The following is a 14,567-nucleotide window of genomic DNA, read 5'->3' as shown; positions in this document are numbered from 1 at the left end:
TTAACTTTTCCTTAACTTTTCTTTGAACTTGCAGCTCAAAATTTTTGAATAGTGATGCAGAATTTTGGGAGGGCGGCTTACAAGAAACTTTTATTAAAATTACCCATGCTTTGATTTATCCGGGGGAGCCTAGCCACCCCGTGGTGCATAAAAAACTGCCGCAATTTTACCCGATGCAAAACTGTTGCAACCTGGTGAGACCCCTTCGTGCCGCCAAAACCCCTTAACGTAATCACGAATTATTATCCTTCACAAAAGACCGTTACTAAACGAAAGAAAAATAATATTAATTATAACAAGAAAAAACATTAATTTATATTATAAAGAAAGGAAAATCTCAACTATTTAGTACGCAGGCTATAATGCAAGTCTCGAAATGGACAATAAGAGGAATATTTTTGTTAATGTGATTACAAGTCCATTTTATAAACCCAAGACATAATAGTCCACTTTTCACAAGGTCAACAACATCTGCATATTTATATTCACAAAGAAAACGACACTCAAGAAAAAAAACTAAAAACCATTTATAGCTTGTTTAGGTGGTCCATTAAGCTAATTAAACTGAAGCTTTTCATACATGTAATTATTGGGCAAGTCGCCAGTTGATGTAAACCAAGACCATGAATTTTACAACTTTCTGACATTACCAAAAATTGCGCTTAGTTTAATCCGAACTTTTACAATATTCAGACGATATATAGCATCTTCCTCCTTAGCCCAAAACATCTCCTTATTACATCCTTTGAACCACCTGTGTTTGGCTGGTGAAGCATGGGTTCGACTCGGTGTGATCAAGGGTCTGGGAAAGAGCGGTTAAAGTGGACTCAGGAACTCCATGATTTGTTTGAAAAGGCAGTTAATCAGCTTGGTGGTCCTGATAGTAAGTAAATAGATGTGTTATCTTATTATGTTCATCGGTCTCGGCTAGCCCGTCTTTGTTTAATGAAACTTGAAATCTCAGGGGCGACACCGAAAGGTATATTGAAGGCCATGGGGATTGACGGACTTACTATCTACCATGTTAAAAGCCACTTACAGGTACTGTGCGTGTATTGAACGATTTTATTAACGATTTTGTGTACATATGAATTGATATAATCATTCTAATCTGCGAAAATTAAATGTCTAATATTTTGTGTTTGTTATGCAGAAATACAGAATGTCCAAATTTATCCCTGAATCATCAAGAAGTAAAGCTCCAAAACTTTTAATCCTAGTACCAAAGATAGTTCATATATATCAATATTTTTCAGTAATAACTATAAATTAAGGGGCCTACTATTCTGTATGCACCGAAAGGCCGTTTGAAGGTTAGGGCTTAAATCATAGTCCCTAACATTTAAAACAGCCGTTTAAGGATTCGTGGAAGGCTTGAGTTTGAGGGTGGGGTATTTGAGTTTGGGGTGGCATAGAATAGCATGCTTCTGAATTAATTAATATTGTAATAGAACAATTTGATTGCTAAAATTAGTGTTTTTTTTTCTTTGCCTTTGCATGGAATTATTTATACTTGCCAACTGATGTTACATGTGACAAACAGGAGACAAGTTTGAGAAAAGAAGCATGTCCGACATGTTTCCAAACTTCAGTGTAACATCGTGAGTAATTTCGTGACAACTTTTAACGTCCATCATTAAAGTTTATTCAGTTTCACGTTTTAATCTTCTTATTATATTAACATTTTCAGCGGCGCTCAGCTAAATGAAGCATTACAAATGCAAATGGAAGTTCAAAAGAGATTAAATGATCAACTTGAGGTACGCTATTTCAACATACATAATTAGTTCCTAGCCCTGGAGGCTATGGAGTTTCTTAATAGGGTTCAGCGGATCAGGTGTATAGTAATTTTTCCACCCCTAACATGAAAGCTTTGTTTCTAGTATGATCGGTTTTGTTATCCAAAAGGGGTTGCAGTACAGCTTATTGCTCGATTACCCGTCATTTATTGTAATCGTTTGAATGGTTATAAGAAAGGGGAAAAAACCGGTTATTTTTTATAATTTTATTTTTATGATAAGAACAAAACATAAAAGATACTTAATTTATGAATTATAACAATGATCAATATAAAAATATTGTATATGTAACAGGTACAGAAGAACTTGAAGCTGAAAATTGAAGCACAATCAAAATTTCTTGAGAAACTCACAGAGGATCAAAAATTCAGGACGCACATTACCAAAACCAACAAGATGTCTCCAATATCTCTACCATCTCTGTGTGATGTGTCTGAATCAATCATGAAGGACTTCGAATCCGATTCTGAAGTTGACACAAACGAGATGAGATATCGACAAGATCAACGGTTGCCAAAGAGGGCTAGAATAGATGAACATGATCTTGCATCCACTCAGATATTTAAGCATCCTTCACTCGACACTCAAAGCATTCTCATTCCAAAAGGTGGCGATTCGTTTCCTTCACAAGACAACATATTTCCATGGGGTTTAGCCTTTTGCCAGTCGCCGCTGATTCCCACTACGTTTAATTCTTTTGGATAGAAGCAATTGCTCGTTCGCTCTTAAGAATTTGTGCATGTTGTATGGTATTGCACTTTAAATAAACTATCTTATAAATTTTGTTAATAAGCATGAATTTCAACAAGTCTTAGTTACCGATCAAGATGTGGTTTTTTTAGTACTTGCTATACTATTTTAAATAATGCAAATATGCAATATACTGGTGATATTGTGCTCACTGAGATTGGATGTAAACAAATTGGATTAGAATCGATGGACGCCGTTTTCAGACTCAACTATGTTGGCAAATAAGCAATTTTTTAGGTGTTTAAAGTGATGGTTGAGAGAATGCAAGAAAGGACATCATCATCATCATCATCATCATCGTACTCAGTATATCCCACCAATAGCAAAGCTATAGTAGGGTCTGAGGAGGGTAAGATGTAGACAGCCTTACCTCTACCCCATAAGGATAGAGAATGCAAGAAAGGACGTGAGTCAAAAACTTTTATTGTATACATTATTAGCGAATAAGGTTAATTCTATATAGCATGACAAATAAGGGTGAAGTGGTAGCATATTATCATGTGAGTTCTTGCCAGCTCACCCTTATTTGCGGAGACAGATATAGGGCTTTAAGAGGGTGAGCACTGGCCCATCATTCAGCCCATATCTATAGTCTAACTAATGGCCAGTTTTTCTTTTTTTGTCCAAGGCCCAAGGGGCAAACCATTTAAAGCATAATTCAATTTTAGTTTTAATTGTATACTGAACTAGTTTTTCACCCGGCGCAACGCCCAAGCAGGTCGGTAAAACTTGGACGGTAGTAAAAACCAAGCGTTGTCGGTCTCAAGCGTTGAGCCGGTAAGTCGACACGAATTCGGTCGGTTTCGATGACATGCGTTATTGTACCGTTTTCCCGTTGCAAAGCGCGTGCTCTTCCGCTAGTAATTATAAAAGCACCTTAAAAGTAAAAAACTAAAAAGGGAAGGAAAAAAATGGAATAAGAGGGATAAGTTTTGCTAATGGAAAGGCTTGAACTTGGATTGCAAGTATAGAACATGATCCTCTTACTATCAAAGCAAATCAAACTATGTTAGCAACTTCTATTTCTAATTTATTTAACAAAGAAAAACTAATTAAAAACAATAAACAAATAAGTCTTGTGACACCAAACTTCTCTTTTATACTTATTAGATAATAGATAATAAGAATTGTTCCCCAGTCTTCGGCAATCGCCTCCCATCGCCACAGCTGCTGCCCACCTGCCGCCGCTGCCTGAGTGCCCGCCAGTCGCTACAGTCGCCTACTTGCCCAAACCCGTCTACCCGTACTTAGAATTATTATGTTTACATAATCTTTCTTGTTTCAATTACCTACTCTCCATACATTTCGACTCTGCAATTACCATAAGAACTATGATAAAGGAACTTACATAACTTTGAGAATGTAAATTATATGTGACCAATTTTGATCTCTTGACATGTTGATTGCTTATAAGTTTGTTAAAGCTTAGGAAGGAAATTAGATAAAAGTATGTCGGTTCGAGGCATCTCGGAAGCAAAATTTCATTATATATATATAGGGGTGGGTTATTGTACAATAATGGCTTATCATACATTACGTACGCAACCTTCCAGAACGTTGGATTAAAAAACACGCGGTAGTAGTTTCGTAAAATAACCCAAACTAGTTCATGATCATATTCATCGATTACAAATCCATTCTGATCCAAATTCGATCTAAACTCATCGCTCTATCTCATCCAATTTCTAAACCCTAATAAGAGCTTCTAAAGTCAAAAACCAAAATTAAAATGAAACGTCGTTGAACATCAAGAATCTTCAAATTTGATAAAAAAAATTGATGATTTAATCAATCAAATTGTTGTGTAGAAGGATTTAGATTCATCAATCGATTATGAAATTGCATAATATTATACACAATTGAGCTCTTATTACGATTCAAAATATTACGCTTATACGCTCTGAACAAAAACTGAAGACGCTAAAACACTCTGACCAAAACGAACACCTTTAAACGTTCAAGTTAAACGTTCTGACAAAAAACGAACACCTTTAAACGTTCTAAACAAAACTGAAGACACTAAAACGTTCTGACCAAAACGAACACCTTTAAACGTTCAAGTTAAATGTTTAAGTTAAACATTCAAGTTCAGAACAAAAAGTTTAGAAGTTTAGAACCCTAATCAGAGCTCATGTATGAAATTAAACATTCTTCACAAACCTTTAAACGTTCAGAAGCTCATATCTGAAATTAAACTATCTGTAACATGAAATTGAACGCTGAAATCACTTCATATAATCTTGTAATCATCAAGAAATCATCAATCGACCATCGATTTCATCATATGAACAAATCTGGAACGCATTTATTTAGACTTCTATCAGTTGAAATCAATTTTCAGTTCAATTGAAGTGAAGACTGCAATGAAGTCAGTGACGATGGTTGAATGATCGTAACGGTTAATGATGTAAATGAATTGAAAGAATTTACAATATTGCCATCGCGTGTTTTTTGAAATCAAGGGTGTAAGGGTGTCGCGTACGTAATATACGATAAGATATTATTATATTGGATATTCTCTCTCTCTCTTTCTCTCTCTCTCTCTATATATATATAGGGTGGAGTTATAATAAGAAGTGTAAGAAGTAATCTAGTGCGTTAGATTTGACGATCTGATGGTCTAGATGGAAAATGTGTTTTTTAGGCGATGTGTTTTTTTTAATTCTTGTTTTATAACACTCTAAGGGCATATTCGTCTAGTGTGTTATATTATATATGGTAACAAAATTTAATTACAACACCAAAAACACATCGTAATCTATATTACAGTGTGTTAAAACAAAACACCAAATATTAATCCATATTTATAACACAACACCAAGAACAAAAACACACTTATATATATACCCATAAAAGATTAAAAAAACACGCACACACACACACACTCTCTCTCTCCCGTCAAACCCACCACCATTGTTACCACCCACCTCCACATTACCAGCCGCCACCGACCTCTAGCAACCATCATCACCAGGGTATTCACCGCCTATCACCACCCCTCACGCCTATCACCACCACCACCGCCACCACGTAAGTAACACACTGAAACCCATCAATTAACATATTATAACACATCACATCCCACGTCACTCCTCTCTCGGACATTTCATCGAACACCTGGCATGCACGACCCGTCTCACCGTTCTTCACCAACCCATTAATCAAAGTCCCATAACTAAACTCATCCAGTAGCATCCCTTTCCGAAACATCCAGTCCACCGTCTCCTTCGCCCGCACAAACTCCTTTCGTTTACACAAACCCTTAATCATAACATTATACGTTTCCAAATTCGGAACAGCCACCATAAAACCCATCGATTAACATATTATAACACATCACGTCCGGCGTCACTCCTCTCTCGGACATTTCATCGAACACCTGGCGTGCACGATCCGTCTCACTGTTCTTCGCCAACCCATTAATCAAAGTCCCATAACTAAAATTATCCAGTAGCATCCCTTTCCGAAACATCCAATCCACCGTCTCCTTCGCCCGCACAAACTCCTTCCGTTTACACAAACCCTTAATCATAACATTATACGTTTCCAAATTCGGAACAACCACCATAAGCCGCCACAGGTGAAGTAGCCGGCCACCGCCACCACAAAACACCTTACAACACAAATCCCATATTGCCACTGCCTTCGCCCTCACACGATACGACAGCCGCAACGGCCTTAGCGCAACCCATCAGATCCAAGATCTTGTCGCCGTCGCTGGTGCTGATGCTACCACAAACAACCGTTGCTCCTCCCTACGTCTAGCGGGTGAATGGTATTACGGAGGTGGTTCAAGAGAAAGAGTATTAAGGCATGATGGTGGTGATAGCCGGTGATTATGATGGTAAATGGATGAACACATAATTAAGAGAAAGAGAGAAGATATTTATAATAATTTCTAACTTATTTCCAAAAATAATAAAAAAAGATATGGACGAAAGTGCCCTTGTGTGTTATAATTAATCCAACGGTCCAGATCCCTTCCTACACTTATTAGGAAAAACTAACTTCTTATTCTAACCTTGCTATATATATGTATATATATATATGTGTGTGTGTGTGTGACATTTGTCAATTTCGGGTTATTTTATACTTGTATTCTTAATGTAAACCCGACCCGTTTTGTATCCCGAACCTTTCGATATTATCAAAATGATGAATTGCATGTTAAATATTTGTTTTATAGTTGTTGGATAAAAAAAACACCCTTTTCGGTTCTTAAAATTCCCCGAAAACGCTCAAAACAAACTCCATGGACTAAAACTACCAAAATGGAGACTTGAAGGACCCATTTGTAGTTTGTGCTTTCTTGGGTCTATAACCAACCCATTTTCATGAAACACCCTTTATGAAAGACCCATTCAACTTACCCTATATATACACACCCATCTTCTTCATTTGTGCTTGCTCATTTCTTCATTTCTCTCTCAAATTCTTGAATTCTAAGGTTGTTCTTCATAAGCTAATCTTTCATTTTAACTAACTTCTCAATACTTAAAGCTTGATGTTACAACATATATATAATATACACTCCTTGTTTACCTTCGGTCTTTCATTTCTCCGGTCTCGGCCGGTTGAAATGTCGGGCTAGTAAGGCAAGGTTACATGGAGGACTTTGTAGTCCTTGTTTATATATTTAACAAATCTAACCATATAACTTGTTATACTTGCTTAACTTCTACATATTTTAGTTTATTGTTCATATTTGTCAAGTTCCATGGTATTGGGTATGTGGTGACTAGCCTCGGTTTCATCCCGAGTTGAGAACCGAACCAAAAACCGAACTTTTGTTTAAAAGCGTTATTGTTAACTTTTTGAATGTAAAACTGGAGTATTATTATTTATAAGTTATTTTACAAGTTCCATGGTAATTGGGTATGTGGTAACCATCCTCGGTCTTATTCCGAGTCAAGGACCGAACCAAAAACCGAACTTTTGTTTAAAAGCTTTATTGTTAACTTTTTGAATGTAAAACTTGAGTATTATTATTTATAAGTTATTTTACAAGTTCCATGGTAATTGAGTATGTGGTAACCATCCTCGGTCTTATTCCGAGTCAAGGACCGAACCAAAAACCGAACTAAACCGAGTTCACTCGCTTAAGACACACAAGTGTGTTTTTAGCCACCAAAACTCATATTTTTCTTCAAGATTATATTTTAAATCAATTTTAGTTAATTTCTAAACATACTTGGCATGTCGGTAACCAACTTGATCTTATAACAAGTTCGAACCGATAAGGTCGTATACTCGCTTAACGAACGTTAAGGTTCTTCACAATAGAACTACATACTTGGTTAAGTCTATGTTGATTTTATTGAGTTATCTCATAACATTTGTTATTTTGGGAAGTTAACTGTGAGCTTGGTCAATTATCAAGTCTCGAACCGACAAACCCGAACACTCGTTTAAACCTCGTTTTGGTATTCTTATAACCAAGGGTTTTGCAATATCGCATTTTAACCCACATTATTACTTAACATAGGTTGAGTAAAAAAAAAGAAAAAAGACTAATGAATAGAATACCGAGACCCGGTTTCGAGTAAACTTATTTTACAAAACTCGTTTCTTTAGTTTCTCAAATATTTACATTTTAAATCCTAAACTTTATTTATTTACTTTATTTGTCATGTATTTTATTTTAAACTCTTCCAAGACTACCTACTAACACAAGACCTGCTTAATATAGGTCTTGCTCGTTAAACCGATCTCTCCGATTATTCACGACATTATCTTTCAAGTTACTTGTTAATGTGAGTACTTTTTCATCCCCCGTTTTCCATCTTTTGTTTTGGGGGTGGCATTGCATACTTATTCAAATTCAAATGATTTATACTTGGGTCTTAAACCACAACACGTATTGTATATGTTTACTTAAATAAATGCTCGATTTGGTGTTATATGCTTTACATGATTATGTGCAAATTCTTGAATGCTAAGGCGGGTAGCCTCTTGAATGCTAAGGCGGGTCGCCTCATCAAAGTATGATCACACGTTAATTCCGAGTATATATGGTATCCCCATATAGAAAGGTGTCGTCAATGTATTCTTATTGACGATTTCATTATTGTCGTCAATGTATTCTTATTGATGGTTCGTCAATGTATTCTTATTGACGGTTTTATTATCTAAATTGTTGCTATTATTTATTGTTTTCATATACTAGTTGTGGATTTCATACTATATAGTTATTGTCCAAAACAATGAAAATATTGCTCACCAACCTTCGTGTTGACAAACTCTATTTTATGCAATGTTACAGGTTTGATGTTAGCTTGATTGGATTACTTGAAGAAACTTATTATCTTGGCTTTAGGATATTAAAAAATAAAAAAACAAATTATTTGTTTATCTATCTATTTGGCATTTTGTATGAACAATTGTTGTGTTATTTATGATGATATGGATTTAAATGAGTTGTTTAAATATTGTAACTTTATAGTGTCATTGTGCAATGAGCAATCATATCGCGCCTCGACGTTTCCGCCTTCATTGGTCGGGTTGTGACAATATATATATATATATAGGGAGACCTCCATTCCAATATATTTCTTCTTTTTTATTTTGCCTTTTGTTTTTATTTGTTCTTTTGTTTAAATATGTTAATTTGTCGAAATATTCTTTAGGTTTATTTCATATACCGAAACGAACCTATTCGATACCTATCGAATTTACGTCGATTCGCTGTCGTAACGTCCGTACTTTATCGACCAAATAAACGTTGTTTTAAATACGCTATTTTTCGTATCGAATTCTATAGGAGTGCCACTATTATACATAATTGACGTAGGTTCGCCGCCTCGATGCATGTTTTTTTAAATAGGGGCATTTATATATTTCTCCTTCCTAAACTTTGAAATTACATATTTCCCCAAACCATGCTTAAAGAGCGTTGTACATTGTGCATTAAAAATTTGTATTTTGAGGAAATATGTAATTTCAAAGGTTTAAGAAGGGGAAATATATAAAAATCCCTTTTAAATATGTTAATTGGATGTATTTGGATGTTGAGGAACTAAATTTTCTTTTTGTTTAGTTCCAATAACATAACCCGATACTGATCGAATTCGCGTTGGCTCGCTGCTGCAACGCGTTTAGACGCCAACTGCATTCGCTACATATAACAGCCACCTAGTGTTTATATAAAATCAATTTAGTATGTTTGTTGAAATTAACAACAATTGAAAACCGCCACCCATCAAACCAATTTGTTCCACATATTAATTACTTAGTATATTCTTATGTTTAATATATACAAACCGGTTTTTTCTTTAGCTAATTTTTTATCTTTCCATTTGACCGGTAATACAAAATACAACCGAACTGAGTTGTTAGTAAGTTAAACGACCAAAATGTCTCATCACCTTATGCATGCAGATGAAGTTACGAATCAAATTTGCTTTGAACAATACTACTACAACATAAATATTAATATATATATATATATATATATATATATATATAAAGGTTCAAATAAGAATAAAGAGTTTTCTAGGAATGGTAAGAACCAATAGATTTTTGACATTTGGCATTAAAATCTATGGTAAAAGAATAATTCTAGAAAACTATGTTGGTTATAATGGTGAAAAAGTAATTCTAGGAAACTATGTCGGTTTTTTGTAATTTTAAATCTGAACCCTTGGATCCCCTAATCTAATGGCCCACAATTATTCTTACCATTCCTAGAAAACATTGTCTTTTTACAATAACTTATCCCTATATATATATATATATATATATATATATATTTGAAATGGCATAGATATTATTAAGCAAAACCCGCTAGTAAGAAACTAGATTGGACGAGACATATACATACCAACCTCTAAATGGTAAGTTGTTTCTCACTCATAAATACATAAAAATTTATCTTAAGCTTAATAGTTGATGATCATGGTTAGTGAGGATCATGATCATTAATACGAGTGTTCAATCTTCTTAGCCACATTGAGTGTAGAATCATATGAAAAACATCATATCTCTTGGGAGGATAATTCACCACAAAATGCTTTCTAACTTGAACACCATTTCTTTGCAATCTAATGTAGTTTCTTTGAGAAATTCCCTTTAGAATGGTTTTCAAATTAGGGATGTTTTCAAGTCCAATATCAAACGAAAACTTACGCCAATCCAATACGTCGTTGAGAGGCTTTGCATAATGACTCTTTATAAGGACGGGCACACAACCCATGTATAGCGCTTCCACCATTCTTGGGCTCGCCACTTCCCACCCACTCGCGCAAATGCAATACTTGCTTTTTCTTATCTGAAAACATATAGGGTCTTAGAAATAAAAACAAATTAACTTATTTGCATTATTAAAAAACAATTGTAATTGGTCACATGACTCATGTAACCAATTAGGACAAAAAGGATAGCCCGATTTTATTTATTTATTAATAAATATAGATTAAAGTTGTCACGTCTAAGTTTTAAATATAAAGCACTATGATTTTATTAAAACTTACATCGTCATAATAATTCTCGCCCTTTGGAAGGTATTTTTGAATTTTGACCCCATCTTCAGTCTTGTTTTCCCAATGATCAAGAAGCACTTGACGAATGTAGCCATGAACACCACCGGAGAAGAAGACTAGGGTGGTTCGTTTAGATGGGGATGGACCACCTAGCAACCCTTCGGTTGTACCATGAGGAAGATATATTTCTGGGATGGAGACGTCTCTTGTTAGGTTGAATCCTTCTGAGGTATTCGCGTTACAAAGAGCTCGAATTGAGTTCTTGTATAAGGTAGGAATCGCAGATGAGATGATAGGTCCCAACATCATGCCAAAATTAGGGTCATATTTAGTGTATGCAACATACTTATATTCAGCGATAAAAATATCTTAACCCCCCCTCCATCCGTCATGCTATTAGTGAGACTTTATCGAATATGTTGACTTGTTGGCATTAGCCAACTCTATATAAAATTATATACATATATTTTCGCTATGTTAATCAATAGAATCAATAAAATGTATTTAAAAATACCCAATCATGACAGGCAAGCATGAAGTGGTCAGCTCCAAGACTTCGATTCCAATATGGATGTTTCTCGGCGATGACATTGACATAGTCGACAACCGTGTTCATCATGTCACTCCAAAGTCGTGTTTCTCTAACAAAAACATACTGAACAATCGACACAATGCTAAACGGGAGGAAGAAAAGATGAGCATCTTCAGGATCTCTCGTGCGAAACCGGCTAATTTCTATGTCGTTTATGAAGATTCCTTCCATTCCCAGAATCCCATCGCTAAGGTGCATTGTGGAAAACTGGTGGGTCGCCTTCTTCATAAACATATATTTTCAATTCTTTCTCCATCACTAGGTAACTCCTGTGGTAAAAGAATTAGCAAAATAAAATCGCTATTTTTAATTACCATTGTATAAAATATATGTAACAATATCAAATATTTAATTAATTAAGAGTAAAAGATTCAATAATTAATACATATTTTTTTCCCTAAAAATTTAAGGGTTAATTAGACTCTTGAAATTGTTATTGCGTCCATTATATATATATTTTTTATTTTTTGAATGGCAGGCGGTGTTCGAGTAATGTGGTAGTTTTAAAATTTTAATTATATTTATACCCTTTTGTTACAGACATAATTTGTTTTTAGCATATTATCATTATCATATAATAGGTCGCGTAGACTCGAATGTTCTTGGGTGGATTGAAGCGGATTTCAAGTGAAGCGAAAGTGTGTAGTGGCCGGTTTTTTTGGGTCTTGGCCATTCTGTTTAGGCTAGCTGTTTGTGTTTATTTTTGTTTGTTGGCCATGCTTTTGTGTTTTTTGCTTGATGCTGTAGTTTTGTGGTGGTGTATTGGTGAATCTAGCATTTTGTTAGCATTTCTTGTTATGATATTTCTTTCTTTGTTTTTCAAAAACAAAATATAATAATAAATAAACTTAACTACACCGTCGGGATTTGATAAAACGTTACATTAATATGTGTGCAAAAGTACTTTTATGATACCTAAAATCTAGCATTAAAATACTATCTTTGAAAACATCTAAACACCAACATTTAATCTTACTAGGAGAAGTAGTTAATACATGTATTTCTTGTTTGTACATATTTTTAAAATATTTTTAACAGCCATTCGAATAATTGACGGACCATACCGACCTATCCATTCATCTTTATTCCACAATTATGAGGAAGACCATCATGGATGGGAAAAAACCCTGACCCGGCCAACATGAAACTCATTATTACAAGTGAGACTTGAATATAATATCTTCTTTTTTTAATGAAGTCTTTGAGTGTCGTGATCGTTTGAAAATATGTAACTTTATTTAATGATTCTTTTAATTTTATTTAATAATACAATAACCGAGTTATATAAACTCAGTGACTTACACCATACTTATTTGCTGTTTTATCTTTACCACATATAAACTACTTTTATTACTTACCAAAATTGCAATAAGCAATGATTCCTTAAAAGATTTAAAGGCACAAAAGGAAAATATATCAGAATTTTTTTTCTTTTCTTTAAGTAAGACAATTATTATTTTCTAATATTAGTATGAAAATAACAACCTTTCTTTTATCATAAATTATTGCTTTCCGCCAATTCAAGCAATGATTCATCAGAAACGAATAATCTACAGAAGAATACCAAAACTGAAATTAAAAGTTACCTATGAAATGAATTTGGGTTCCAATAAACTGAACCAGAAGGCACATCATCATCATCATCATCATCTTCCATCGTCTGATTTGCGTAGTTTTTGATCAAAGCTTGAGATTTGGCTAACCGAGCTTCAATTTTCTCCAAATTGCTAGTTTTTTTCATCTTAGTTTCAATATCAGCAACAACATGATCAATTGAGATGATCAAGGATAGGATAATAATAATAATAAGTGCTCTATTCTGCATTTTCATTGTCTCTTGTTGAAACCTGTGTGTATGTTCTCTCTCAATAAAATGTAGTTTCTATTACTGGAATTTGGCTATATTGATTTACAATATGTGATTTGCTTCCATAGCAATTCTTTCTTAAACTAGGGGAATCTATTTGGTTACTGTTTTACATAGATGCATTGTCACTTGTACTTTGTAGATATAAAGATGAATTTGTGGGATTTTAGAGAAAAAAACGTACAATTTTCATGTTACAAGATTTATATCTTTATAGGGTCTTCAAAGTAGGGATTTTACGCAATAATTTGTGATTGCTATTTTGTATTTTAAATATATTACAAATATGGAAAAACTACATACATAAATTAAATAGATAATAGTTTAAATTACGTACACAGAGAGTTTCAAATTCTGCTGACTTAACCGTTAAAACCATCACCATCAAACTGAAACTTCAGAATTAAACCATATAAATATCTAACCAGCATACTTACTTTAAGTTTTGACTTCGGTCAGATTTAGTAGTTTATAATGTCGTTTATACATTGTATATACATCAATTTAGTTTTTTTTTGAAAATTGACTTTCATTAAAAACAAACACAACCAACGACTATCACCAAGACGGAGAAAGACGCTGAAATCCAAAAACCAAAACCAACAACCACGTTACATCAAATAAACACCAACTTTTCCAATTCACTACCCCTATCTTAGATCTATTTTTGTACCAAAGAAAACCCAAAGATTTTATATCCGCAACCATTTCTGCCACCTTAGTGTTCTTGCCCGAAAAAATCTTTTCATTCCTAGCCCGCCAAATCCTCCAACAAGTAATGATGACAATTCCATGAATAATCAATCTCTTATTCCCCGTCGCACCACAAACCTTATGCACCACAAACCTTATACATCAATTTAGTTAACGGAGTGAATTGCATTTTTTTGTTCTATTGTCGTTTAAATAAGGGATTTAAAGTGATCGGCCTTTATGTTTTGGTTTCTAGAGTTAGGTTTAAATAAGAAGTATTAATTTTCTAAGAAGGAGGGCAATTTGGTCCACACCGTACATTTTCAAAAACCCATTTCTTATATCTCAAAGTCCTATATCTCAAAAAACCATCACCAATCAACAGCCCA

The 14,567-nt window shown here is 34.2% G+C and overlaps 1 protein-coding gene and 1 pseudogene across 1 annotated transcript; one reads left to right on the top strand and one right to left on the bottom strand.

The window, feature by feature from the left end:
* The first annotated feature begins 734 nt into the window (after positions 1 to 734).
* LOC143572205 (uncharacterized) lies at positions 735 to 2,504 on the top strand. Its single transcript, XM_077057426.1, has 6 exons — positions 735 to 883; positions 965 to 1,041; positions 1,154 to 1,193; positions 1,544 to 1,601; positions 1,691 to 1,760; positions 2,094 to 2,504. The coding sequence occupies exons 1-6, from the start codon at positions 775 to 777 to the stop codon at positions 2,502 to 2,504; spliced, it is 765 nt and encodes a 254-aa protein (XP_076913541.1). The 5' UTR covers positions 735 to 774.
* Positions 2,505 to 10,446: 7,942 nt separating this feature from the next.
* LOC143572204 (putative glycosyltransferase At5g03795) lies at positions 10,447 to 13,449 on the bottom strand (annotated as a pseudogene).
* Between the last annotated feature and the right edge of the window lie 1,118 nt (positions 13,450 to 14,567).

Source organism: Bidens hawaiensis, unplaced genomic scaffold, assembly GCF_021521415.1.
Source record: "Bidens hawaiensis isolate Kalapana, Puna unplaced genomic scaffold, B.hawaiensis_p1.1 tig00025765_1, whole genome shotgun sequence".
Classification (NCBI taxonomy): Eukaryota; Viridiplantae; Streptophyta; class Magnoliopsida; order Asterales; family Asteraceae; genus Bidens; species Bidens hawaiensis.
This window is presented reverse-complemented; position numbering and strand designations above follow the sequence as displayed.

Coding starts and splice junctions, on each gene's coding strand:
- LOC143572205 (XM_077057426.1), top strand. CDS start 775: ATGGGTTCGACTCGGTGTGATCAAGGGTCTGGGAAAGAGCGGTTAAAG. Junction 1,194..1,543: donor TATCCCTGAATCATCAAGAA/GTAAAGCTCCAA, acceptor TGTGACAAACAG/GAGACAAGTTTGAGAAAAGA. Junction 1,761..2,093: donor GATTAAATGATCAACTTGAG/GTACGCTATTTC, acceptor TATATGTAACAG/GTACAGAAGAACTTGAAGCT.